This window comes from Salmo trutta, chromosome 38 (genome assembly GCF_901001165.1).
Source record: "Salmo trutta chromosome 38, fSalTru1.1, whole genome shotgun sequence".
NCBI lineage: Eukaryota > Metazoa > Chordata > Actinopteri > Salmoniformes > Salmonidae > Salmo > Salmo trutta.
The window spans coordinates 8400280-8428247 of record NC_042994.1 but is presented as its reverse complement, the minus strand read 5'-3'; the positions used below and the strand labels follow the sequence as shown (position 1 = coordinate 8428247).

The window sequence follows — 27968 nt, the reverse complement described above, 5'->3', positions numbered from 1 at the left end:
CAGGTGTTCTGGTAGAATTGACATTCAATGTTGTTAATGGAAAAATCTAGAACTCAGACGTCTAGAACACACATAAGACACATTGGGTTTATCATACTTTATTTTGTAGGGGAACCACAGGTAGTTTAAAAGGTTATATAGAGCCATACATAGGAGAGCAGTATCCACAGAAATGATAGCCATGTCTTCTCCCAAAGTTTAAATACTATTCTTAAATTCTCTATAATAATGTTTTATAATGATACAATAAAAGCTTGTGTAACTGGTCCTGCAGCTTTTTCGATATGTTGTCTTTGTTGTTGTATTTGTTTACGTTGTGGTTGTGGTTTTTTTCTTTCCAAAAAAGGAAAATTAAAAGAGTTATGATATCCACAACATGTAACAGGCACTGACTGCCAGCCTGCGTATGATGGTGTATGTATGAGGACTCCCAATTTACTCACAAAAGAGAGATGGAAAGAGAGCACGATGGATAGAAAGTGACAGAAAGAGAGAGATGTGCCCCATTTGAATACTTCAGAAATGCTTCCTTCCTTGAAGTAATCACTGATCTGATTGGGTCGGTCAGACTAATAAGACGGTCACCTTGCTTTCACCTGTCCAATCACCAATGGATCTGTGATTACCTGAAGGAAACAAGGAAGGAAGGCTGCATCTCTTCAGTATGCGAACAGAGCCAGATAAGCTCGATGTTGGAGAGTGGTCAGTATCAATTGGAGAACGGGCATCAGTTCATGGTAAGGTTGCTGGAGGGTTGGATGTTGGATTTCGGACCCCCTGGTTGCGACCCCCTCTGCCGCTGCCCTGACCCCCAATCCCTGACCTTTGACCTCCTGGGGGGGGGGGGGGGGGTCACTTCCAGAGCTGGTTGCTGAGGGTCTGACCGGAGGGTGCGGCGGCCCAGCCTCCCATGGCGGAGGCAGGCTGACCGAAGGCCATGGCCCCCCCGGCACCGTTCAGACTCATCCCTGACATCTGCTGGTTCATCTGGGGAAGACAGTAGGAGAGATGAATAGTAAGGTGTCAGGGAAACACAATATTGCCTAATACTAAATCAAACCCAAGCCCTGACCCCAATGCATTTATATAGATCTGAGAAAATGTGATAGTTAGGTAATGTTACCATATTGCCATACCTAAGTTAATTCCCAAAGACACTTGATATTGTATTCTTATAAAACCATCTTATACTTCAAATGCAAAGTTTACTCCCATGGGAAAATCCCCAATATGCCAAAGAACGTGACATCAAAAGAACTAACATACCTGTCCCATGTTCCAGTGGCCCTGCTGCCCAGGCTGGACGGCATACATCCCCTGCATGCCCTGAGCGGGCACCATACCAGCGGGCATCCCCCCCTGTGGTACCCCCATCATCCTCGGAGCCATGCCAACCATTCCGGCCGCGGGCGCTTGTCCCATGAAACCGTTGGGCATCGTCATGCCAACCATCATGCCTGTGTTGGGTCCCATCATGGCAGCTCCGTTCTGAGCCATCATGGCACCCATGACGGTGGTGGGGGGCATGCCTGTGCCCATGCCAGGGAAGGCCTGGTAGCCAGCAGGGACCTGCTGCTGGGGGATGCCTACTGGAAACTGCATCTGGGCAGGGTTCATGTATATACCAGCTGGAGGGGAGAAAGACAGGAGAAATACTGAGAACAGGTTCTTTCAAAATATAATTTTCTGTTAACCTTTATGACTGCTTGCCATAGATATGAGAGTGGGAAAGTGACTGAACAACTTGGTTGGTGACTTGCTACTTTAGAAGTGTTTGGTATTTACCAGCACGTATTTATATAGCCCATAGCCAGTTGGTGACCATTTCCAACCTCTGTGTTATTGGTTGGTGTGTGTGTGCTAGAGGTCGATCGATTATGATTTTTCAACGCCGATACCGATTATTGGAGGACCCCCAAAAAAAGCCGATACCGATTAAATCGGCCGATTTTTATATATGTAATAATGACAATTACAACAATACTGAATGAACACTTATTTTACCTTAATATAATACATCAATAAAATCAATTTAGCCTCAAATAAATAATGAAACATGTTCAATTTGGTTTAAATAATGCAAAAACAAAGTTTTGGATAAGAAAGTAAAAGTGCAATGTGTGCCATGTAAAAAAGCTAACGTTTAAGTTCCTTGCTCAGAACATGAGAACATATGAAAGCTGGTGGTTCCTTTTAACATGAGTCTTCAGTATTCCCAGGTAAGAAGTTTTAGGTTGTAGTTATTATAGGACTCTCTCTCTCTATACCATTTGTATTTCATATACCTTTGACTATTGGATGTTCTAATAGGTACTTTAGTATTGCCAGCCTAATCTCGGGTGTTGATAGGCTTGAAGTCATAAACAGCGTAATGCTTGAAGCATTGCGAAGAGCTGCTGGCAAATGCACGAAAGTGCTGTTTGAATGAATGCTTACGAGCCTTCTGCTGCCTACCACCGCTCAGTCAGACTGCACTATCAAATCATAGACTTAATTATAATATAATAACACACAGAAATACGAGCCTTAGGTCATTAATATGGTCAAATCCGGAAACTATAATTTCGAAAACAAAACGTTTATTCTTTCAGTGAAATGGAACCGTTCCGTATTTTATCTTAACAGGTGGCATCCATAAGTCTAAATATTGCTGTTACATTGCACAACCTTCAACGTTATGTCATAATTATGTACAATTCTGGCAAATTAGTTTGCAACGAGCCAGGCGGCCCAAACTGTTGCATATACCCTGACTCTGCGTGCAATGAACGCAAGAGAAGTGACACAATTTCCCTAGTTTAATATTGCCTGCTAACATGAATTTTTTTTAACTAAATATGCAGGTTTAAAAAAATATACTTCTGTGTATTGATTTTACAAAAGGCATTGATGTTTATGGTTAGGTACATTCGTGCAAAGATTGTGCTTTTTTCACAAATGCGCTTTTGTTAAATCATCCCCCGTTTGGCGAAGTTGGCTGTCTTTGACAGGAAGAAATAGTCTTCACACAGTTCGCAACGACCCTGGCAGCCCAAACGGCTGCATATACCCTGACTCTGTTGCACAGAATGCAAGATAAGTGACACAATTTCCCTAGTTAAAAGAAATTCATGTTAGCAGGCAATATTAACTAAATATGCAGGTTTAAAAATATATACTTGTGTATTGATTTTAAGAAAGGCGTTGATGTTTATGGTTAGGTACACATTGGTGCAACGACAGTGCTTTTTTCATGAATGAGCTTGTTAAGTCCTCCCCCGTTTGGCAAAGTAGGCTGTGATTCAATGATAAATTAACAGGCACCGCATCGATTATATGCAACGCAGGACAAGCTAGATAAACGAGTAATATCATCAACCATGTGTAGTTATGTGATTATGTTAAGACTGATTGTTTTTTTATAAGATACGTTTAATGCTAGCTAGCACCTTACCTTGGCTCCTTGCTGCACTCGCATAACAGGTAGTCAGACTGCCACGCAGTCTCCTCGTGGACTGCAATATAATCAGCCATGATCAGTGTCCAAAAATGCTGATTACCGATTGTTATGAAAACTTGAAAATCAGCCCTAATTAAAATCGGCCATTCCGATTAAATCGGTCGACTTCTAGTGTGTGCATGCACTTGTGTGTCATGATTCTCCTGGTCAAGGGTCCAAGGCCTCAGACCACAGGAGAGGAGAGGGGGGCTGGGCCGGTTATGACACCTCACGCCAATCGTAAATCTTACGCAGCAGAGAACCCTCTCCTGCTCTTCAGTACCAACCAAAGGAATGCCTTTGTTCTCTAGAATATTTTTGCCACTAAAACTATAACACCCAAAAAAATGAATATTGGAACAATATTTCTAAGATAGGAATGTTAAGAATGGTCAGTGGCGATCTAAAAAATCATCATGTCATATTGCTTTTCATTTTGTGATGTTTTTAAAAACTGTATGAACCAAATACTGTACCTTAGGAAGGAAACCCCCCTTGGGTCTTAAGTTTCCATCCAATATGATGTTAATACAATATGAAAAACTATGAAACTATTTTTGTTAAGATAGGAATGTGATTTTAGTTTTCATGTCCGTTGCACATTAACTATGCCATACGCCAAATGAAGTCAGATGAACGTGTCAGTGTGATGGAACTGCCCTTTCCGACCAGAGTGATTAAAAGGACTCGCTAAGAATTAACATATTCAGACCAGCAGACGTGAGCTAAACATTACAAATGGCTGGAAACTCTGAAACTCAACACGAGTTGAAGAAGATAAACTGACTAGAACAAAACATTGACAGTCTGCAGCTGTGCATGTAAAGGGATCTAGAACTTTGACTATCTACCCGAGAAAGGAAGGAGAGGATCCCATCTCAGACAAATCATTGGTGCATCTGAAGATCAGTTCAGAAGAAACACTCCAAGCCAGGACAACTAAGAACGATATTGTGACCTCTGGTGGACAATCAGAGCCGTACACCCATCGAGCCATTCCCCATAGAAGGATTGATTGGTTTTAACAGAGAGACAACGAACAAAGACATCTAACTTACACGTAAATGCATTGCATTTCTTACCCAAAGGGCAGCAGTTCGTGTACAAGGTAAAGGATTAATGTGAGAACAGTCTTAGAATGTATCAACAATAAATGTCTCTTTTTCTATCCCTCTCTTTCCCCACCCCCTCTCCATTGTATAACAAGCTATGATATCTTGTCAGTCCACTAGAGACTTTTGTCTCATGTAAATGTGTATTCTGTGTTATTATTTAGCTAGTTAGTAAATAAATAATTACATCAATTTGTGTAGAACTGAATAATGAGAAAAGGCTGGGGTTCTTGCAGATTCAAGAAGTCTGCGACGTTCTGAATGAGACTGATATGAGGTAATGATTAATACATGACTTATCGATATATCTTATATATTTCTTCTAGAGTTTAATTCAGGAGATGGTAACTCATTAAACAACTTCTTCCGCGGTGCCCCAAATTCCTGAGTTAATTGTTCCATGATTAATTTAATCGAGTAACAACGATAAATAACATTCATCACATTAATCAAAGTCACAACGCGATGTGTGCACATGCCCACACTTATGTATGACAAGGCTCTACAGTGCAACCATTTTACTCCCATATGCGCCTAAATATTTTGTTGTACAACCTGGAATTTTAATTTAGGAGCACAAGTGCTGATGATAATTGTTGAAATGATTACTTCACTGTACCGCAGCCCTGGAGTGCCATGGCGAATACCCTGAGTGCAGATTCATGACCGTCATGCTTGCACCATTATTACAAAGAAAACGTCTTGTTACCGAAAAATATTTGTCGTTGTGATCCTACATTTCTATGGGTGCTCCTACACGTGCTCCTTGTAAAAAAAGATCAGTGTAGAGCCCTGCATGAGTGTACATATTGTGCATGTGTAGGCTGTCTGTATTTCTCCTTACCAGGCGGGGCCTGCTGGTGCTGGGGCATCTGAGGCATACTGGTGTTCCCATACAGGGACAGGATGGAGTCCTTGGAGAGGGGTTTCTTGGCCCCAGTGTCCTCCCCCTTAATGCCCCCTCCACCACCAGTCTCACTGAACAGGTCCAGGTTTCCCTGGGCAGAGCCCGAGGATGGGGTTGCTGCTGGGGGTTGTGTTGGGGTGCTGGCTGGGGTACTGGAGCTAGCCTGGAAGAAGGAAGCAAAAACTGTAAGAACGACGTAAGAAAAGTCGCTAACCCTATTCAGTGTGTTGAGTCTCTTGATCTTCAAACTTCTCTCACGCTAGCATGCATTGGCCTGCATGGATGTGTGTGAGACAATGGGTAAACAGCAAATTACTCACTGCAATACAGGTAATAAAGGCTATCAAATGGCCCTAAAATGTCAATTCGTATCCAGAGCGAGTTACAGTAGTGAGTGTATACATCTTCATACTTTTTTTATCTTTCGCACTGGTCCCCCGTGGGAATCGAACCCACAACCTTGTCATTGCAAGCACGATGCTCTACCAACTGAGCCGTCGTTCAGAAGTAGATGTACAGGTAATATGTGTGCATGTAAATATAGAAGTATGCATCTTTATGTTTGTGGGGCTGGGTGTTCATAGGGACCAGGGAAGTGGTGAGTTCATCAGATTGTGTTACCTGAGAGAACTGAGCAGCAGCATTAGATGAGGGGAGGGGGTTGGACACCATGGGGCCGAAGATATCCAAGTCGCTGCTTGCTGTGCTAGCAGCACTACCGTTGTTAGCAGAGGCAGGTGTTGGAGCATCTAGAGAGATGGGAGAGACAGAGAGAGCAACAGAGAGGGGTTAAAAACAGAGATGTGTAAAACAGGTTATACAGGGGAGGAAAAAAACGTACATAAGATGAATGTGTGTATTGTTCAGGACTCAGCATTTCTGAATAACTGACTGGTTTAGCACATTTTACATTTGAGTCATTTAGCAGATGCTCTTATCCAGAGCGAGATACAGGAGCAATTAGGGTTAAGTGCCTTGCTCAAGGGCAAATCGACACATTTCACCTAGTTAGCTCTTAACTGCTAGGCTACCACCCAGGGTTGTATTCATCGAGGCCAAGCAGGGTCATATTCAATAGGCATCAAACGAAAGAAAACTGTTCGAAACCAGGAAGGACTATCTGAACTTGTCCAATAAGAAAGTCTCATTTTCAGTTTGGAAAACTGACTGGTTTAGTCTTACCAAGGCCAAGTAGGTTGACGGGAGGTTCTGCTGTCTTCACAGGACTAGCTTTGGGGGCTTGCCGGGTCTCTTCACTCTTCAGGGGTTGAATCCAAGAGAAAAGGCATAATGATTGTGAAAAAATAATAATGTAGTCTTGGAAGTAATAATGAAGTTGATGTGTTGATTCTTCCAGAATAATGGCTAAATACGCAGGGCTTCGGTTGAGCATAGGTTTAGTTCATAATGAAAGCAAAGATCCTGAGGAGGTTTACTTCAGATAAGACATGCGGGATATTTCAAACCCTCAGCAGTCAAGCCCTCTTAGAGGTCAAAGGTTAGGTGCATCCTCAGCCTTGGGTTACTTGACCAGATTCAATGCTTTGTCTAGGAACCGACATGCCGGGAGCTCGATGCCCAGCATAATAACCCTAAACCCAAAGATGCTCTATTTTTCACCATGTCATCAATGTATCAACACGTCAAAGTAACTACACAGTGAGACGCACCACAACAAATCAGTTTGCTGGACATGGCGACCATAAACATTTGTAAATTGATGATTAGTTGTATTAAGTACTGGTATAATGCCAGACCTGTTAACTGTAATGTTTTTCATACAGTTTGCTATACTAGACTGTTAAAGGGCAATTCCACCACTTTTCAACCTCATTTTCATTATCTCCAGCACAATACCAGTGTCGACATGTGAAAACCATTCATTTCTTTTTTTTTGTAGAAAAGAAATCATGAAGTTAAAAAGATCTACCCGATGACATCATCAGAAGTTAAAACATTTAAAAAACAAACACTAGGAGATTGGTGGCATGGGGAGCAAGAAAATACCCTCCCTCTGGCAAAAAAAATAAAATTAATCAGTTTTTCTTGATTTTAAATCCTACCCTGTAATGTTACAGGGAAGCAATTTTATCTTTTTAACCACAGATCATAGAAACGTGCTGTTTTCATGTTGCTGGAAAATGAATAGGAGTTTGAAAAGCAGCGGAATTGCCCTTTAAGTCTGCTCCCATTAAACCACTAAAACCTGACCGCTATAGCATGGAGAGTCATAATGAGTGGAACTGTTGTAAACAAAATAAACATATCATTCTGACTGCAAAGCTCAAAAGAGACAAACAAGGTGTACAGTGTGATTGACCAAAAAGGAATATGGGTTGGGTTGAGACAGATATCTTATATAAGGAATCTATAGATGTATCCATTCAAAACCACCGTACTTTGGCATTGTATGACAGCTTGGTCCCTCTATCAGTTTCCTTCTCTCGCTTGCTCTCCTTGTCTTTTGGCTGTAGAGGAACATCATAAGAGGAAAATAGAAAAGAAAAATCAATGGAGGAAGAGAGATAAAGGCCCAATCTCATTTCAATAATGTTCCAAAACGATTAGGCCATATAACACAATAAAACAGTACCCCAGCAGCATCATAAACACCTGTGGAAATACATGCTAGCAGATAGCCAGTGATTGCTAGTTAGCATTAGCTAGTGAAACTACCTCTAACTTCATTCATTCTGGACTCAGACACATACAAATGTTATCCAAGAGTTGCTCTGACTTTAGGGAAGTACATAAAGGGCCTCAATGCCATAACCCCAAAGTATCCCTGTAACCTAACACATAACAAGCAACACTTTGGAAAGTCTACATACAAATAAGACAGTGTAACACATTCTAGTACTATCCGCAAACCAGTTTGAGTGTGGCGTCAGAGGTGAAATACATACACTGTGTCCATTGGTCACATTTTTGCTGTAGTATTTCTTCTTCTCATACTTGTCCCTGATGAACAACTCCACTGCTCTGGGGTCAGAGGTTAAGGGGAAAAAATGTAGCAATATTATAAAGGGGCAAGTACGTGTGTTATGGGAAGCTTTTTGGGAACCGCAGTGCGTGTGTGTGTGTGTGAGAGAGAGTGTGTGAGAGAGCGCAAGAGACTGTGTGTGTGTGTGTGTGTGTGTGTGTGTAGTTGTAAGGATACTGGTCTGTCTGAGGCCTTCTGTAGTTGTCTGGAAGGTTGGCCTCATAAAGCTGCCTGGACTTGGAGTTGCCCATATCTACTATGCTCTGTGAGAGAAGAGAAGGAGAGATGGAGAGAAAGAGGGTGGGGGAAAGAGAGAAAGAGGAGCATAGAGATAGAGAGAAAGAGGGGTGGAGGGTGGATAGTGAAACAGCAGGGGGGACATGACAAGTATGGGTTAAAAAGTCAACTTTGTATTCAGCCAGTAGGATATACAAGAAAGAGAGGTGTCTGTGTCAAATATAGGTCAATACATGACATTTCTAATTTATGAATATTATAAGTCCTGGACACTGGCTAATTACCTGTATTTGTGCTGCTGTCCATTGGTCCAGGTTGACAGATTTGACCCGTGATATGTGAACCCCAAGGTTCCTGTGAATGCCAGCACATCGGATACAGATAAACACTCCCAGGTTCCATGATGCCCACCTTGGACCTGGCAGGCAGAGACAGGGTCGTACTCATTAGTGCACCGGTTTCAGTCTGTTCTCTTCCGTTAGGTGTCTAATGAACACAGCCCAGGTAACGGAAGATTCACTTATCAAAACCTGTCTGTACCGGTGGCGCAGGTGTCACAATAGGACTTCAGATTGGCAGGTCTTCCCTGTGCATTCTTTTAGAGTGACATGTTTTGACATTTAGGGATAGTTTCCCAGTGGTGACTTTCATGGTGCAAGGGTGTCGAAACTTGCATTTACTTGTATGACTAAAGTTTGGATCATGGTTCAAGGTGTGGTGGGAGACAAAATGCTACCTAGTATAGATAAGCTAGCCTAGTAGCTACCGGATAAATGCTAAAGAGGAAGGAAGGTGTCAGCAGACTAGCTGCTACTTACAGTTAGCATAACTAGCTAACTCAGTCCGAGTCTGGCTAGACGAATAACTGAAACAGTTATATAACATCAAATGACATAATTTAACGAAGTTTACATTGTGTTATGTAGTTACCTTTCGCCTCACAATCGGCGCAGTATTTGTTGTCGTCCTCTCTCAGCATTTTGGACAGAATGGCCTGATGCTGCTCGTTGAGTTTCAGGGCCTTCTCTCTCTCTGATCGGGTTGTCATCTTTGCTGATGTTCCGTTTGTTCTTTCAATAAAACTGTTCTCTACCTTGAATGTTCGTGAATTTTTTTAACTTTAAGATTTAAGACCATAATCAGACAAATTAACGCCTTCGAGAGAAGTGTAAAAACACCCGGAACCGAAATTTGTTCTCCGCCCACAAGAATGCACGAACTCGCGGGAGGCGGGTGAACATACCTAAACGGCTCTCGGGATTGGATGATGGAGATGACGTAGTCTGCTGACGCATGTCAGGGTTTCTTGACCTTTTTTTTTTTTTTTAGCATTTTTCAATGTTTAAAATGTGCTGTTGGTACAGATTATCTGTCCTTGAGAATTTCTGTATTTGCAAAAAAATATTATACAAGTTCTTATGTACTTGAGTTATAAATTGACTGCTATCAAGATGTTTTCTGTTCTTCGGATTAGAACAAAGTGCTACAGTGAATGACAAATGTCTATATTTTGTTGATTTTTCATTTTATTAAGAACAAATCTGGCATACATTGATACATGGAAATATATACATAATTTAAGGTTTCACCAAAGTATGCAAATTGTGTTCCAGTAGCCAGAGAGAGCAACATACATAGATATTTAACATATAAAAAAAACATTCAAAAAGGTTAACCTATTGTGAAACATACAGGAAATAACACTATGTGACCTATCAAGCCACTATCTCAATACATACTCATGATATTACCATACACCTAGCCTGGTCCCAGATCTGTTTGTACTGTATAACCAACGCTTATGATCGATGGCATGACAATGAGATGGCAAGACAGCACAAACATCTGGGACCAGGCTGCTATACACGCTGACAAAACTAGAAGCAAAATGTCTGACCAGTTTCTGTTAATAAAAGGTTTCCAGGCGGATCTTGAAACAGTCCTCTGGGTGTCTCTGTGCAATGCCGTGGCGCAGCAGCATCTCTGTGTACGGGGGCCAGAACGTCTCGTCTATCGATACGTAGGGATCGTGAGGCGTCTCCAGAGTCTTGTTCATCAGCAGCTGCAAATTGTAACAATGGAAGATAAGGTTTAAGGTAAGGGTTTAAGATGATTATTTATGTTGTTGTTCAATTGGAGCAAGAGGTGAGTAGGGATGTTTTTATGCCGTTTGTTGTTCTGTGATCAAGTTGATCTACATTAAAGATGTGAGTGTAATGTAAGTGTAAAATATAGTCATAGGGTCATAAAATGCTAGACTATAAAGCTGCTACTGGTTCAAGCATGTAGTAATAAAGTAATACAAAACTAAACCAGAGCACCAGGTTAAATAATAAAACACAAACAATGCATGCAAACAGAGACTTACCTCCAGGACTTCATTGAGTGAAATTAGATTCTCGTTCAGCTCTTGAGGAATGTTCTGAAAATGGAAACAAAAATGATACCATCTAGGCTGGTCCCAGATCTGTTTGTGCTCTCTTGCCCAACAAACACAAAAGTTAGCTACACAACACAAACAGATCTGAGACCAAGCTAGATGCAACTTGTAAAAAAAAACAATATGTGACCATTGAGGAACCCCTCCATCAGAGCCACATAATACATCACTAAGACTACCACCTTTTTCTTCTTGTCAGCGTTGGTCTCCTGCGTAGGAAGTGGGAAGTGTTCCGCCAGTACGTCTACCAGGGTCTCCATCAGTCTGTCATGGTAATCCTTCATCTTCTGGATCTTCTTCTTGGTGTCCTGCAACACACTGAACAGCAGCAGCAATACTTCCATATTAAAACTCAGGATAGTTTTCAATGTGTTGGTTTGTGTGTCATTTTCTATTATTCAGGATCATATTCATAGGCAGGAAACCGAAGAAACCGCTCCAAAACATAGTGAAACAGGGAGGTACAATCTGAACTTGTTCAATAAAAAAAACATTTGTTTTTGTTTAGCCTTGTAAAAATTGTATTTACATTGTGCCGTAACAAACATGACCCAGCTGTTGTACCTTACCTGTGTTCTGATAACCTTTCGTTTTCCAGTCGCTGTTTGACCACATGTTCAGTGCCTGCCTTCAACACTTCTTTCTTTTCCTCCAACCACTTCTGTTCACTAAAACAGGAACACAGATGTATACTGTCAAATCTACTGTCTCCACAACATTCAAAGAGTTGGAGATTTAAAAAAGCAATCACATTCAAAGAAAACCTTTTTAAAGTCTCTCTCAGTGTGTCTCTCTTGGCTTGTGAGCAAGAGAGGACCAACTCCAGTTGTGAATTCAGCTTCTGTAACTGTGGAAGTAGGAAAGAAAAAGGTTTTTGTAAATAAATTTGTTAAACATGAATATGGTTACTTTTCATAAGCATAAGGCTCTGTATAACTATAAAATAGCTGATATCTGAAATGTGTACAGAACCAGTCAAATGTTTGGACACACTGACTCATTCAAGGGTTTTTCTTTATTTTGACTATTTTCTACATTGTAGAATAATAGTGAAGGCATCAAAACTATGAAATAGCACATGTGGAATCATGTGGTAACCAAAAAAGGAATCATGCAGTAACCAAAAAAAAAGTGTTAAACAAATCAAAATATATTTTCATATTTGAGATTCTTCAAAGTAGCCACCCTTTGCCTTGACAGCTTTGCACACTTTTGGCATTCTCTCAAAAAGCTTCATGAGGTAGTCACCTGGAATGCATTTAAAATAACAGGTGTGTCTTGTTAAAAAGTTAACTTGTGGAATTTCTTTCCTTCTTAATGCGTTTGAAGAACATGGCTGAGGTTTTACATTATCCCAACCAATTGTGCTTTTTTGCGTAACTTATTTTATACATAATGTTGCTGCTCCTGTCTCTTATGACTAAAATAACTTCTGGACATCAGAACAGCAATTACTCACCGTGGACTGGAAGAAACGTTTTCCTTTAACGAGTCCGACGAGAAGCATATACTGCTTCACTGGAACAGGCCCAGTGCGCGAAGTCTAATATTAAAGAAGTCTCAAGGTATTGCTCGCCTGAGGTAGAGAACCTTATGATAAGCTGTAGACCACTATCAACCAAGAGAGTTCTCATCTATATTATTCGTAGCCATCCATTTACCACCACATAACGAAGCTGGCACTAAGACCGCTCTCAACCAACTCTAAGGCCATAAGCAAAGAAGAAAATGCTCACCCAGAAGCGGCGCTCCTAGTGGCCGGGGACTTTAATGCAGGCAAACTTAAATCAGTTTCACCAAATTTTTACCAGCATGTCACATGTGCAACCAGAGAAAAAAAATCCTAGACCACCTTTACTCCACAAACGCAGAGATGCATACAAAGCTCTCCCCCACCCTCCATTCGGCAAATGGAGTACACCACCTCAGACTGGAATATGTTCCGGGATTCATCCAATGGCATTGAGGAGTACACCACTTCAGTCACTGGCTTCATCAATAAGTGCATTGACGACATCGTCCCCACAGTGACCGTACGCACATATCCCAACCAGAAGCCATGGATTACAGGCTTCCAGGTTAGAGTCCCACTTCTTGAAAGTGGGAGCTCTACCCTTTAGCTCAGTGCGAATGTTGCCTGTAATTCATAGCTTCTGGTTGGGGTATGTACATACAGTCACTGTGGGGACGACGTCCTCGATGCACTTATTGATAAAGCCAGTGACTGATGTGGTGTACTCCTCAATACCATCGGAAGAATCCCGGAACATATTCCAGTCTGTGCTAGCAAAACGGAAGACCTGGCCTCCACAATCACCCAACCTCAATCCAATTGAGATGGTTTGGGATGAGTTGGATGGCAGAGTGAAGGAAAAGCAGCCAACAAGTGCCCAGCATATTTGGGAACTCCTTCAAGACTGTTGGAAAAGCATTCCAGGTGACTACCTCATGAAGCTTGTTGAGAAAATGGCAAGAGTGTGCAATGCTGTCATCTAGGCAAAGGGTGGCTACTTTGAAGAATCTCAAATATAAAAAAATGTCATAGTTTTGATTTATTCACATTCTACAATGTAGAAAATATTAAAAATAAAGAAACACTTGAATGAGTAGGTGTCCAAATTTGACTGGTTCTGTATATTAAAAGGTAATTGCATAGAAATATTTTTTGGGGAAAATGTGTCAACCGTAACTACTACTGTGGAAGAAAAACATCCACATGTGAATTTACCTCCTCTGCTCCAACGACGAGTAACACCTCAGGATTTGTGGACAACACTATGGATAGAAAGTAAACCACATTCTGATGGTACATATCATGCTTATGTCTCAGTCATACAGTATAAGTACAATCAATTAGTTATAAAGGAATTATATTCAGAGTAGAAACCAGACACTCACGTTCTGGCCGTCTTGTCTGCCACTGCTTCAGCTCAGCTGCTACAGCTGTCAATCTATTCACAGACTGTTGGACAAATAACAGATATGCAGCAGATAAGGCAAGATAATGTAAAAAGTACATGCATCACACATACTAATGCCTTCATTCAGCTATAGGGAAATAGGGCCATCTCTGACCTGTTCTTGTGGATTTTCATCTGAGTCTGGCTCTGCGAGAATGATCTCGTTCTGAAGCTGAAAAACAAACAGAATATTACATTTTAACATTAACACAATAACATCACATCATCCAAAGTTCTCTGTGCAGGACCAAGCTGTCATCGTAAACAGATCAGTACCATCTCTAGCTGGGCAAACTGCTCTTCACACGCGTTAAAAAGTTCCGCCTGTGCAGCTTCCGAGCACTCTGTGTAGAAAGGAATGGCAGGTGGCGCTGGAGAATCCTGGACCTCTGACTCTGTGTCCAGTGGCTGTCCCTGCGACAAAAAAATTTGCAGAATTATTAGGACATGCATGTTGAATGGAGAAAGTACTGTAATTTCAGTAAATCTTACAAAGGCTCATATTTGGCAACCGTACTTACGTTCTCCTGTTGCAACGTTACCACGTTGGAACTCTGAAAACAAAGAATTCACAATATTGTTATCAGCAAGTGGGTAACTACCGAGCTCTGGTCCACGCATTGCATTGGATCTGCACTTGAAGAAATACTAGCAAGTCAGATTAAGTTAGCTAGATTAGTAAATTACCCAGCTTCCTCATCAATTCTAGTGAAAATGTTAGACAAAGTATATATATATTTTTTTTTACATAAAAGCAGGAAGTAACGTTACTCTTGGAAGAAACATTACAGCTCCAAGGTAGCTACCAAAACCTTAAAAGAAGCAAACGAACGTCAGCTAGCTAGCAAACGTTAGCAGTGAAAAAGATTAGCATATCCGAGTGAAAACAAGTTAACGTTATATCATTAACGTTACAAATAGGAGAACATTCATCAATTGGAAATTAGTTTTCCACTTTGTCAAACAACGTGTCCACCTACCATATTTGAAATAGTTAGTTGGCTTATTTTTCTTAAAACGTATAATATTTCACTATATCATACAGCTGTCAACTTCACCGCTAGCTAGTTCGTTTTCAAAATACCGCCAGTATTGATGACGTACGCCTGGGCGGAAGTACTTCGTTTGAGAGCGTTAGGTCTGCGTACTGATACGCATATCACTGAGAACGGCGCCATAAGGCAATCGTGTGCAACTGCAGCCCGCATTCGAGCCCCTATTAGTTATTGCATGAACGCAGTTGCACCCTTCTCAAATTAGGGCTCGTGGGGAATTTAAACCTTGAGCGATGCCTGACAGCCAGCACTGTTTTACAGACTGCCGCCCCCAAGACCAGAGGTAATCGCAACAGGGCTGCTTTGCAAGCTAGTCCTTAGCCTCCACTACATCTACATCACCCGGTGTCAAGGGAGGAGGCCAAGAAGATCTTTAGGGGCCTCAGCCACCCGAGACGCGGCATGTTTACTTATGTCCCCATAAAAATACATGTTGGAAGACTGGACGAGGTGACTGGCTTCTACCCCTGCAGTAGTTCTACGTAGGGATTCCTGTAAAAAACTAAGTGAGCGTATTCAGCAGCTCTGCAACTGTTAAACAATACACTATCAAACAGTTCTTCACATGCAGGTCATCTAATGTCTTAAACCTTATCTCTTGTCCATGTTATATGTGGGCAAACCAGTAGACTGATAAGCACGTTAATTATAGTACTCAAGAGTGCTGTAAGGAGAAATGACCCTAAATCCCCTATTGCACGTAATTTCTCTGAGGCCGGTGTTGTGTCTTCTAATTTCCTTAATTTTGTGGCTAGAGTCAAATACTTTCTGTGACACACATCAGAGTCAAAGACTTTCTATAGAACAAACTTCACATCAGGATAGCCAACCAAAATGAATAATTCATGTATGTGTGTTATATTAAACATAGAGGAGGGAGTAAAATGTTGGCAAGCAATAAACATTTCAGAACAATTCTGGCTGAATTATTATCCTTCCATTTTCAAAAATACGAGTCGAATAAGAAATGGGAGAGATTAAGAATTTTGGCAAAGAGATTTATTTATAGATTAATACAAAATCAGTAGCGTATTTAGGTACGGGCGGCATCTTGCCGGAGGGCACTGAAAGAGGGGTTCTCCCAGGGCGCTGAAAGGGGGGTTCGCCCAGGGCGCTGAAAGGGGGGTTCGCCCAGGGCGCTGAAAGGGGGGTTCTCCCAGGGCGCCATACAAGCTAGAACCGCCAAATACACTTGCAACAAATAGCCAAACCGAAAACTGCAGACAAAAATGCTTATTAACTTATCAACTGTTTTGGTACTGGTATCCAGTGTTAATGCCTTTTATTTATGTTGTCTCTATTTTCTATCTTTCCTTTCTTTAGGCTAAAGTGGCTTCCAAGAAGTAGGACATCAAGGTGAGGACACTGACTGCTGAAGGCACCCACAATGATGCTTCTGTTTCTCTTCGTCCTCCCCCTCATCCTTATATTTCATGAGTTGACTACGGCAGGGGGTCTCAAAGTGGGGTCTGCAGGGGGTCCATGGTAAGACCAAAAATAAATAAATAATAATTCATTTTTTTAAGTAAATATTAGCAACATAGCTAAACAGATTAAACTAATTTTGGCCAAGGGACCTGTGAAATTAGTTTAGAGGGTGTAATACAATACAATGCAATATTATTCATCTACAAATTACGTTATTAACATGGGCCGTGGGAGGCTCAGAGGGACATTGGTATCCACAGTACACCAGCATTATATATTTTCCTACTAAATACTTATATATATATATATATATATATTCTTTTTTAACATAAAAGCACTGTAATGTAAACTTTAAAACGGCATAAATTTCTCTCTGATAACAAGAGGGCCCGAGGTGCTTGAGACTTAGTTCATCCGGCCATGCCCTGCCAAAGTCATAGTAAAACTCCTATGCTTTTTTAAAGTTGTGTTCTGATTACAAGGGGGTCCCTGATGAATTTGCTATCAGAAAAGGGGTCCCCACTCCCATAAAGTTTGAGAACCCCTGAGAGCCTCCAACCAACCTGATTTCCATGTGGGTGATACTTCAACTATTGATGCTACCAGCCGGGATCAGTCTGCAGAGATGTCTACCTCTAACACTGATGACAACATAATGTCTTCACCTGACACCAAGCAGAAGAAAAATAGAACCGGATTCTTCACAGCTCTCCAGAGAGTTTTTAGAAGGAAGAACAAGATGCCTGTCAGTAATACTCATACTATCATACCCTGTAATACTGTTAATCATTAAACTAGGTTGATACTAATATCCCATGCTAATAGCTATTTTCAGAGCTTTTTCTCTATTTTCTACCTTTCCTTTTTCAGGCTAAAGTGGCTTCCATGAAGTGGGAAACATCCAGAAGGATGAGAACATCACCTCTCGAGATGCTCACGGCTGCTGTTTCTCTTCTTTTTTCCCCATCCCTCCTTTCACTCTAACCCCACTCCCACCTGTTTTATCTTCAGTAAATTTATTTTTTTGCTATTTCAGTTTGAATGTGTTTTATTTCTTGAATCCACAGTGAATTTCAAAAGAGGGTCATACCGTGACTCTCTTCATTTATGAATCTCTAAATCTAGAACCAAACCAGGAACACAGGGGTTGCTTGACTTTTTAGTCATAGACCTACGATGAAATCACAGTTACATTCTAGCCTACAGTGATAACAATATTGTCAAGGGGAAAGTGAACAGTATAGACATACAGGTAACTGCCAAAATAAGGGAAACACCAACATGAAGTGTCTTTAATAGGGTGTTGGGTCACCACAAGCCAGAACAGCTTCAATGCACCTTGGCATAGATTCTACAAGTGTCTGGAACTCTGTTGGAGTGACGCACCACCATCTTTCCACGAGAAATTCCATCATTTTATATTTTGCTGATGGTGGTGGAAAACAGTCTCATGCGCAGCTCCAGAATCTCCCATAAGTGTTCAATTGGGTTGAGATCTGATGGATTTCTGTTTACCATGTTAGGTTTAGTCTATGAGACCATATGGTTTACATCGTTTTCATGCTCATCAAACCATTCAGTGACCACTCGTGCCCTGTGGATGGGGGGCACTGTCATCCTATGGGGGGCATAGCCATGGTAGCCAAAATAATGGCCTACCCAGCATTTTTCTACCAGCCAGGTCATTCAAGGTTAACGTTGAAAATTGGACGTCTATCCATGTCCTGAGGACAGGAAATGCCTTCATAACCGGCTACTAGGGGTGGTGGATCCCATGACTTAGGATCAGAAGGTTGTATGTTTGATCACACTCGTGGAAACTGTTATTTTTATTTTGGGTTTTAACGCTAAACCAAACTTTAACCATTTGTAAAGAGTGCCTGAACTTTACTTAACCCTTATCTTCAGAATTTGACATTTGGAGCAACTTCAAAATTGTACGTTTGGAGAACTAATTTTGCAGTGAGAGCTTGTTGTTTTACACATGCATGACCCTAAGCATAATGGGATGTTAAATGCTTAATTAACTCAGGAACCACACCTGTGAGGAAGCACCTGCTTTCAATATACTTTGTATCCTTCATTTACTCAAGTGTTTCCATTATTTTGGCAGTTACCTGTACATATTGAATTGTATGGCTACCAAATATGCACAGTGGCTTGCGAAATATTCACCCCCCTTGGCATTTTTCCTATTTTGTTGCCTTACAACCTGGAATTAAATTTATTTTGGGGGGGGGTTGTATCATTTCATGTACACAACACGCCTACCACTTTGAAGATGCTAAATATCTTTTCTTGTAAAACAAACAAGAAATATGACAAAAAATGGAAAACTTCAGCGTGCATAACTATTCACCCCCCCAAAGTCAATACTTTGTAGAGACACCTTTTGTAGCAATTACAGCTGCAAGTCTTTTGGGATATGTCTCTAAAAGCTTGGCACATCTAGCCACTGGGATTTTTGCCAATTCTTCAAGGAAAAACTGCTCCAGCTCCTCAAGTTGGAGCTGGTGTACAGCAATCTTTAAGTCATACCGCAGATTCTCAATTGGATTGGGGTCTGAGCTTTGACTAGGCCATTCCAAGACATTTAAATGTTTCCCCTTAAACCACTCGAGTGTTGCTTTAGCAGTATGCTTAGGGTCATTGTCCTGCTGGAAGGTCGAACTTCCGTCCCACTCTCAAATCTCTGGAAGACTGAAACAGGTTTCCTTCAAGACTTTCCCTGTATTTTGTGCCATCCATCATTCCTTCAACTCTGACCAGTTTCCCAGTCCCTGCTGATGAAAAACATCCCCACAGCATGATGCTGCCACCACCATGCTTCACTGTGGGGCTGGTGTTCTCGGAGTGATGAGAGGTGTTGGGTTTGTGCCAGACATAGCGTTTTCCTCGATGGCCAAAAAGACCAATTTTACTCTCATCTGACTAAAGTACCTTCTTCCATATGTTTGGGGAGTCTCCCACATGCCTTTTGCCGAACACCAAACGTGTTTGCTTATTTTTTTCTTGAAGCAATGGCTTTTTTCTGGCCACTCTTCCTTAAAGCCCAGCTCTGTGAGTATACGGCTTAAAGTGGTCCTATGGACAGATACTACAATCTCCGCTGTGGAGCTTTGCAGCTCCTTCAGGGTTATCTTTGGTCTTTTTGTTGCCTCTCTGATTAATGCCCTCCTTGCCTGGTCCGTGGGTTTTGGTGGGCAGCCCTCTCTTGGCAGGTTTGTGTGGTGCCATATTCTTTCCATTTTTTAATAATGGACTTAATGGTGCTCCGTGGGATGTTCAAAGTTTCGGATATTTTTTTATAACCCAACCCTGATCTGTACTTCTCCACAACTTTGACCCTGACCTGTTTGGAGAGCTCCTTGGCCTTCATGGTGCCGTTTACTTAGTGGTGTTGCAGACTCTGGGGCCTTTCAGAACAGGTGTGTATATATATACTGAGATCATGTGACAGATCATGTGACACTTAGATTGAACACAGGTGGAATTTATTTAACTAATTATGTGACTTCTGAAGGTAATTGGTTGCACCAGATCTTATTTAGGGGCTTCATGGCAAAGTCGGTGAATACATTTGCACTTTTCCTTTTTTTATTTTTTAGAATTTTTTTAAACAAGTAATTTTTTTCACTTCACCAATTTTGACTATTTTGTTTATGTCCATTACATGAATCCAAATAAAAATCAATTTAAATTACAGGTTGTAATGCAACAAAATAGGAAAAACGCCAACGGGATGAATACTTTTGCAAGGCACTGTAAGACCACTCTGAGATGCTTGATAGAATCCGACCACTAGGTGGCAGTGGCACCATACTTACAGGAGTATAGAAACTTCCAAGTTATATAGGAGAGCTTTTGGCGAGCGAGTGAGTGTATTTAACCAGAAGATGGCAGCCTTTGAAAATGTGTATCTTTTTTACTAATCTAATTCAACCCATCAGACGTCATACATTACACTTTCACATGAAACCTCTCAGAATGAGCAACAGCCTCAAGACACGCACACACACACACATAGAGAATATAGGCCTACTGTATTTGAAATGTCTTTATTATTTTGGAACTTTTGTGAGTCTAATGTATACTGTATACTGTTTATTATCAATTTCACTTGCTTTGGCAATGTAAACATATGTTTACCATGCCAATAAAGCCCCTTCAATTGAAATTGAAATTGAATTGAGAGAGAAAGAGAGAGAGAACGAGAGAGCAAGAGATAGAGAAATTAGGTTTTGTGTAGTGGTAAAGCTCCCGGTTTAAACCGGTGACATTTTGACATCATTAAGATCTGTCTGCTCAGCGGTGTGCCGTCAGAAAACTGGACGGGCAATTTCTGTTTGCTGGAAATAGCTAAGCTAACTCGTTCTGCGTCTTTGGTTTTAATGCAGTGCAGGCAACTCAGCGGCAGCAGAGGAAAGAAAATATTTCCAAGGTTGGGGTATATATTTTTTACCAAGCCTATATGCTCCCCTCCTAAATCACATGCCTCGTGCGATTGATCAACTACAATTTGATTAATATGCAAATGTGAAGCAAACAGTTCCATTTGAGCCTTCAGCGTGGGCTAATTAATCAACAGTTAAAGGAAATTAATACATACATCAATTCTGTCAGGAACATGCTTAGTTCAATCGCCCGTAAAATTGAAGTTTGAAGTATTAACTGCTTCTCAAGGAACGGTATGATTAAAACTTTGGTATTCAGCCCTATTTAGAGACTTTCACTGACAACTCCATACCTGAGTATTTTATCCGATTTTGACTTTTGCTGCAGCTAACTATTTATGTAGGTTATTCTCATGATTTATGTAGGTTATTCATAGAATAGACACATAAAACTTGTGTAGATAATGTGCATTATATCTCCAGATTAAATATAAAAGGCTAAAAAGATTGCTTGTACCTGTGGCTATGACAATTTGCTAGTTTGATATAAATTGGCCTATAAAAATTGGAACATTGGGTTGATATCAGTTTAGATTGAGAACTTTGCTAACATATATTTCTTCTTATTAGGCTACAGTTATCATGAGCTTCAGAGATAAGTTATTCCTGCTTTTCTTGTATTAAATGTTTGCACAATGAGGGAAAAAGAAATAGACAGATAAATGAAGGGACCACAGAAGGGGAGGAAAAATAGATGAAAAGAGAGAGAGTTTGGTGGCCAGCCCCATTGTTTCAGCAGGGACTCATGCATCAAACTTCAATTTTCCGGACGATTGAATTAGTGATTTTTTTCCATCTTGAACTGAAATACACTTAAGACCAACGGATTAATTACCAAGAACTGGTCCCACTGACTGTCGTATTAGTTATCGCCTTGACAACCGCTCATAAAATAAGCAAGTGAAATCCATAAACTTAGCCTGCCTTAACACTCTCCTCTCTCCCCGACCATAAATATGCTTTATTCAGAATAGGCGTGAGTGATATAAGGAGGGGGGAGAATTCGAGCACGTTTTTTTTTTCTTCATCAAAACCGCAGGGGGTTTATTTGGCGACCACGCGCGTAGTCAAGTCAAGTAGCCCATCAATGCTCGCGCCGTTGTTTGTGTGGGTAGCCTTAGCCTATGTGTGTGTTCGTGTGGTCATATAGCCTACCCATATCCAAATATTATTGGAGAATCCTACAGTAGCCTAACATTGTCATCGGAATAAAATTGTATGTGGTCGTCCAGCTAATTAATTAAGGCTTTGAGAATAGTCTGCTGCGTATTATTCAATTCTTGTCAAACCGTCAGTGTAAGCTAAAAGAATCGACCCTCATCCAAATAAATTCAACAATTTTGTTGGTTGTGTTGATAGTTTCTCCCACATTATTTCAGTCAATAATTTACTTTATATAAGTAGCTTACGTGTTCCCATTGTAATAACAATGTTGTTGAATATTGTAACGATTTATGAATATTTTTATTGAAATTTTTTAGGGAAGCTTAATGTTTTATTCTGATCAAAGTCCAGACACAGGTAGGTGTTCAATGTTAATAAGGCAAATATAATTATAAAAAGGCTAATTGAAAAATAACAAATATAGAAATCATTATTCTTATTTTTATTAGCATTAGCCTTTTTGGCCTACTACCCATTTATTTTAGTAAAGATGAGAAGCTATAGGCCTACAAATTGTATAGATCACACGTTATAGGCTATAATAGAGTTGGATGATAAAACTCATGCAAACAGCTTCCAAAAAGTCTTGAAAAGAAAAGCCCTCTTTAGCAGCATCAATCCCCTTCTTAAAAAGACGGAGGGTGAAACAAGGCTCTTCTAGATCAAAAAGAAAGCTTTTCTTTATGACTTTTTCTCACATCACCATGTTTTCAGCTTCATTAAACTCCGCAAAGACAAAAGAAATAAAGAGAGAAGAAGAAAAAGACATGAGAAGAAAAGCAACGAAAGACTCCTTTTAACTAGACTTTGGCATAACTGTCACACTCTAAACTCTTTATGACTCGGGCTACTTAACATGAAAAACACTCACACAAAATGTGCCACATTTTGTTGTTTAGAAAAACGTTCCTGGACAAAAGTCAAACATATTATTTCAGGGCCTAAAAAGGGAAGAAAGACAAGTGACTGGACAAAAAAGAGCCATTTTCATTGTAATTCATTGACTTGTTCCAAATGCCAGGCTAAAAAGGCAAAGAAAAGAGGCTAGACATTAATGGTCGCAGATGCCCTCGTGAAGAGAAGGGCCTGTGTATGCATTACGGCCTTTGTTCGCGGGGAGTTAAACAGTTTAAAAGGAGGGTTAAGTCAATCCATCAAATTGTCTGAAATTGTGAGGAAAATTCAAAAACCATATGGCCTCCAAACGTTTGAGTCCTTTTTGTGCGGTGGGACACACTTGTCTCAGCATTGCTGCCTGCGGGAGACCGGGCGGGCTCCATTGTGACTTGTCACATCGGGGAAGGCATCTCATTTGTCCCCAGTTTTCATGCTTTACGCTCAAAATTATGGCCTCGTCCCGCAGCCCCGCAGAACAAAAAAACACCCATAAAGGCTCAGGAAAACTGGCCCAAAACTTTGTGTTTTTGTGGCATCCCAGACCCTCTTTTCTCCCCCAGCACCAGATTTGCGATTCTCACATAAATTTCGTCCCGAATGGGGAAACACGTTGCCGGGTCAAGAAGCCAAGACACGCATTTAGCAGTTTGAAAGAGAGTGAGATGGCTGAGCCACAAAATGTTTCGAGTATCCTCACAAATGGCATACAATGGAACAAAAAATATTGAAGTATTATAAGGGATCATGGTTGCTAAATAGGCTACTCTAAACGTCCATAATATAGGCCTGCATTGAATTAGCTTCATAAAGGATTTCAGTCCTCCCCCTTGATTCTGCATATAGTCACCATTTTTACTAGGACTAAATATCGAAATTATAATCTATCAGTATAATAATGACATAAACAGCGTTTTGAGAAAAGCCATTTTATTTCCATAGTATATACATTACAGAATGTGCATTGGTTTTCAAATACTGTCCTGATTTTAGAAAGGCACTTACAGGTGTACAAAACATTACAAATCTATTCAACCATAGAGTACTCTATTGTATCCAAACAAATGAACATATTCCTACGGTCCAGTAACTGTAGCTCCATGTCGAAATATCAGCGCAGTATTTTGTATTTTTATAACCTTTGTTTGATCATTTCTCTATAAAACGCATAAGTTGGTTTTTGATCCTTTGAATTTGCCTTTCGTATCATGCAATGCAGCATAATGATTATGGTTGGTGTAAATATGACTAGCTAATTATGTAAACGCTGTGTACAAACGGTCTGAACTCGAGTAGACCTATATGTATGATAAGGGATATCTCAAAAAATAAACAAGCGATATAATTTAAATGGAAAAATAAATAGATATGATCAACAAAACAAAACATGCATTTCAACATGCAAAACCTATCGAAAATATTTCATAAAACTGACATACTTTAAGCATATGACATAGTGTTACATAAATATGAACAAGGATCAATGTGTGCGTGTGTGTGTGTGTGTGTGTGTGTGTGTGTGTGTGTGTGTGTGTGGTGTGTGAAAGAGAGAGATAACTAAAATACGTGTGTGAGTGTGTGTGAGAGAGAGAAATAACTCAAAGAGGTGTGTGTGTCTGGTAGACAATTACATGTTTCAAAATAATAGCATTATCTTTAGTTCTGATTATGAAACCTATATTGCTTTCATTGACATTTGAAGACAAGAGGAAACTGTCCGACTGCTGATGAATACAATTGAATATAGCACTGCATAGGCTATTTGTTGTACTGTTCATGCTTACTGTGAATATCTGTGTGCCGATATAAAATTCACAACAGACTAGTAAAATGTTCTGAGACGATGTACGAATGTCAGCAGGGGAAAGTTACAATCGTAGTAAGGATTGTTACTGCTTTTTTTCGTCATTTTTGTATTTCATTATCCCACTGCGGAATCAGTCATCCACATCAATTTCTAGGTCTTCGTCGTCCTCTGAGCATTCTTTACTTGTTGTGTGGTCTGAAAATGGCGACAGGGGGGACATCCGCAGCTTGCGAGCGAGCGAGTACTCTTGTCCGCCACTCTGCGCGGGAGAATCGGCTCGCGGGTGATGTCCGAGCGTTCCGTTGGCGCATTTCTCGAGGTCAGCGAGCTTGGCGAGTTTCTCCAGAGGTACAATACCGTCACCTATAGTTTTGGCCGACTCCACGTCGGCCTTCATCTCCTCCAGATCTCGCTTTAGTTTGGCTCTCCTGTTCTGGAACCACGTGATGACTTGGGCGTTCGTTAGACCCAATTGTTGGGCGATTTGGTCTCGGTCAGCGGGAGACAAATATTTCTGATACAGGAATCTTTTCTCTAATTCGTAGATTTGGTGGTTGGTGAAGGCAGTCCTGGACTTCCTTCGCTTCTTCGGGGTGTTTCTTTGCCCAAAGAGAGTCATTCCGTCTCTCCCTGCACAAACAAAGATAAAATGTTAAGTCAGTGATATGTTGGTGTCATTCTCATGCTGCTAAGGCATTGGCTCTGCAGGGCGTTGAACTCTGCATTTAAACATTTTAAACATATTTTTGAGATATTTGACCCCAAATCAATGATCATTTTTTAAATAAGTTATATTGGCCTATATACCAAATATAAACGTACACGTAATGTTATGCATTCATCATAAAGAGAACAATTGCACAATGCCAGCTGGTAAATTCATGAATAGACTCGTTTTCACCTTTCCAAATTACGCACAGAAGAGATACAATGTAACATTTTCTGGCAAACAATCGTGTTTAAAACCTAATGTTCAATGCCTATTTTTAGATACAATATTACTTCATTATATTTTCACAGATCAAATGAAAAATCATAAATTCCCTTTAAATTGTGCATTGCACTGTTATGAAAGTAATATCGATATAATGATTGTAAGTCCATAAATACCATCATATTTACCTTCAGCTGCTTGTAACACGCTAACTTCGAGCCCCTTGAAGGTTTTGCTAGCTAGTTCTTCCAGGGCGCAGAGTGGTGAGGTTTGTGTGAGCAGTGCCCGGTTGGACAGAGCAGAGATGCTGGACGAACGGTGCTTCTCAGCCGATGAAATCAGGTGTGCTGTCCCACAAATGGTGTAACTTCGTTTCACGGAGGGTTTGTTGAGAATGTCTTGGATACTGAACGGTGTCAGTGGCTTATTCGAGTTTGCAGGCGGAGGAAGATGGTCCAACGGACTTCGCCTCCTATTCTCGACCGCATCACATTTGGCGACTTCTTTGGATGTCATTATTAGTGCGTTAGTTGTTACGCAAGCTAACTTTAAAAATGTTTTTGAATCGCTAACAAGGAAAACAACAAACACAGATATCAAATAATATCGAACCCTATCGAAGAAACAGTCACATTACAGTCACCAAATGCACGCCATGGCTGCAAACTTTCTTGCAAAAAGAAACATAAAAAAAAGCCCTCCTAATTCCAAACCGGGATATCTTCTTGAAAGTATTATTCCTCAAAAATACGTACAGACAATCCGAAGGAGAACTGTGCCTCCCTGAAAATGGCGAGGTCCAAAGAAGTTGCAGCAACAACTGACTAACAAGTTAATATTGATTAGGACGTAATCAATTATGTCCCCACTGGCACTTTCGCCCTCTCCCTTTCACTCTCTGACTATGTTGCAGTCCAGTGCAGGGCTTTTGCGAGTGGGATGCTCCCAATAATTACAAGGCATGGTTTGAAGGAGGAGGAGCCGGTTGGAATTATAACGGGTTGCGCTCTTATCATCTTTGGGTCTAAATTAGTCGTGGGGTGAGATACCAGAATAGGCCTTACGGTAAATGAGCAAGAGAGAGTGTGCAGTCAATGGGGGATTAAATCGCATTGCGTATTTAAGTATAGTATTACAGTAATAAAGTATGTGTGATTTTTTTAGATAGATAGATACTTTGAACGTTTGCAATGTGAATATTGGAAATTATTTCAATTATTCTGAAATTGGTCAAATTATGCTATGCAGTGGATTGAGAAGTAATTACTAGTTAGTACAGAAAGTGCATTTTCCTCCACCAAAAGCGATGGTTTTGGATGAGCCTTTATTTTCTGAAGGCAATATGGATCTAGGCAATATATCAGGACTGATGATACACTCCTTCAGGGTTGGGGAGTGAGGTGAGGAGAAGAGGAGAGGGGGAGAGGAGGAGAGGGGAGGAGAGGGGGAGAGAGGAGCAGCATGCATCCCTCTCAGCCTAGCCAAATCCGGGTCATAACTCACACGAAAGGGACCTTTTACATCATCAGCTAGATATTTCATCTCGAATCAAATCTCTCTCCGGGTCCTCCCGGTCCTCGAGCTAGCGGTGGCTTGATGCTTTATTTTGCTTCCGTTCTGAAAGACAGCCGACGGGTCCATCTGCATACAGGAACGAACGATACATAATATATTTCGGTGACGTAGCCTACTTCTGCATTTCATTTTTTATTATCAGCTCTTAGTTTATTTTTCAGTCTGAATATCAAACTATTTCCGTATAATATGTGGGACGTTGTGGAATAATATGATAACTCAACATGAATGCAATAAATAAGATTAGAATACATTTAAATTACTGTTAATATTATTGTAAAGTTAGTATTAGTATTCGTATTATAAGTCATATTATTTAAGGCCTATTATAATAGTTATGCATAATATTACAACGTTATTATCAATTTGTGAATTCTGTAACTGTACAATAACAATAGCATAAGCTACCTGCGCAACTGCATAGTAAGCTAGGCTACATATACGTTATAATAAAGTCCACATAGTTCTTCAATATTTCAATCCTGACAGACTTGTGGTCTGCAATGTTCCAGATATAACTGATACATACTGTTATGTTTC

At 40.6% G+C, this 27968-nt stretch overlaps 3 protein-coding genes and 1 long non-coding RNA gene across 4 annotated transcripts; 1 reads left to right on the top strand and 3 right to left on the bottom strand.

The window, feature by feature from the left end:
* Nucleotides 1–82: 82 nt before the first annotated feature.
* On the bottom strand, nt 83–9940 carry LOC115178868 (stromal membrane-associated protein 1-like). The gene is made up of 10 exons (XM_029740252.1): nt 9648–9940; nt 9002–9135; nt 8658–8743; nt 8404–8479; nt 7897–7965; nt 6680–6755; nt 6119–6246; nt 5435–5660; nt 1267–1628; nt 83–987 (listed from the first exon to the last, which is right to left on the bottom strand). The coding sequence occupies exons 1-10, from the start codon at nt 9763–9765 to the stop codon at nt 853–855; spliced, it is 1410 nt and encodes a 469-aa protein (XP_029596112.1). The 5' UTR covers nt 9766–9940; the 3' UTR covers nt 83–852.
* Nucleotides 9941–10223: 283 nt separating this feature from the next.
* On the bottom strand, nt 10224–15217 carry LOC115178869 (centromere protein K). Its single transcript, XM_029740253.1, has 11 exons — nt 15098–15217; nt 14639–14671; nt 14394–14531; nt 14233–14289; nt 14056–14119; nt 13886–13932; nt 11922–12004; nt 11727–11825; nt 11340–11475; nt 11086–11139; nt 10224–10779 (listed from the first exon to the last, which is right to left on the bottom strand). The coding sequence occupies exons 1-11, from the start codon at nt 15098–15100 to the stop codon at nt 10624–10626; spliced, it is 870 nt and encodes a 289-aa protein (XP_029596113.1). The 5' UTR covers nt 15101–15217; the 3' UTR covers nt 10224–10623.
* Nucleotides 15218–17280: 2063 nt separating this feature from the next.
* LOC115178870 (uncharacterized) lies at nt 17281–17630 on the top strand. The gene is made up of 2 exons (XR_003872709.1): nt 17281–17345; nt 17471–17630. It is a non-coding gene; the product is annotated as an uncharacterized LOC115178870 (long non-coding RNA).
* A 7097-nt stretch (nt 17631–24727) lies between these two features.
* Nucleotides 24728–26779, bottom strand: LOC115178302 (transcription factor LBX1-like). Its single transcript, XM_029739418.1, has 2 exons — nt 26042–26779; nt 24728–25549 (listed from the first exon to the last, which is right to left on the bottom strand). The coding sequence occupies exons 1-2, from the start codon at nt 26367–26369 to the stop codon at nt 25050–25052; spliced, it is 828 nt and encodes a 275-aa protein (XP_029595278.1). The 5' UTR covers nt 26370–26779; the 3' UTR covers nt 24728–25049.
* Nucleotides 26780–27968: the final 1189 nt, after the last annotated feature.

Bases quoted from the DNA above. Each gene is read 5' to 3' on its own strand.
- LOC115178868 (XM_029740252.1), bottom strand. From the start codon at position 9,765: ATGACAACCCGATCAGAGAGAGAGAAGGCCCTGAAACTCAACGAGCAG. The intron at 6,756-7,896 runs GTACGGTGGTTT...CAACCCCTGAAG, and splicing joins AGCTGTCATACAATGCCAAA to AGTGAAGAGACCCGGCAAGC. The intron at 1,629-5,434 runs GTAAGGAGAAAT...TCTCCCCTCCAG, and splicing joins GCACCAGCAGGCCCCGCCTG to CTGGTATATACATGAACCCT.
- LOC115178869 (XM_029740253.1), bottom strand. The intron at 12,005-13,885 runs GTAAATTCACAT...CTACTTCCACAG, and splicing joins TCGTCGTTGGAGCAGAGGAG to TTACAGAAGCTGAATTCACA. The intron at 11,826-11,921 runs GTTTTCTTTGAA...TTCCTGTTTTAG, and splicing joins CTGAGAGAGACTTTAAAAAG to TGAACAGAAGTGGTTGGAGG.
- LOC115178302 (XM_029739418.1), bottom strand. From the start codon at position 26,369: ATGACATCCAAAGAAGTCGCCAAATGTGATGCGGTCGAGAATAGGAGG. The intron at 25,550-26,041 runs GTAAATATGATG...TTGTTTGTGCAG, and splicing joins CGTGTTACAAGCAGCTGAAG to GGAGAGACGGAATGACTCTC.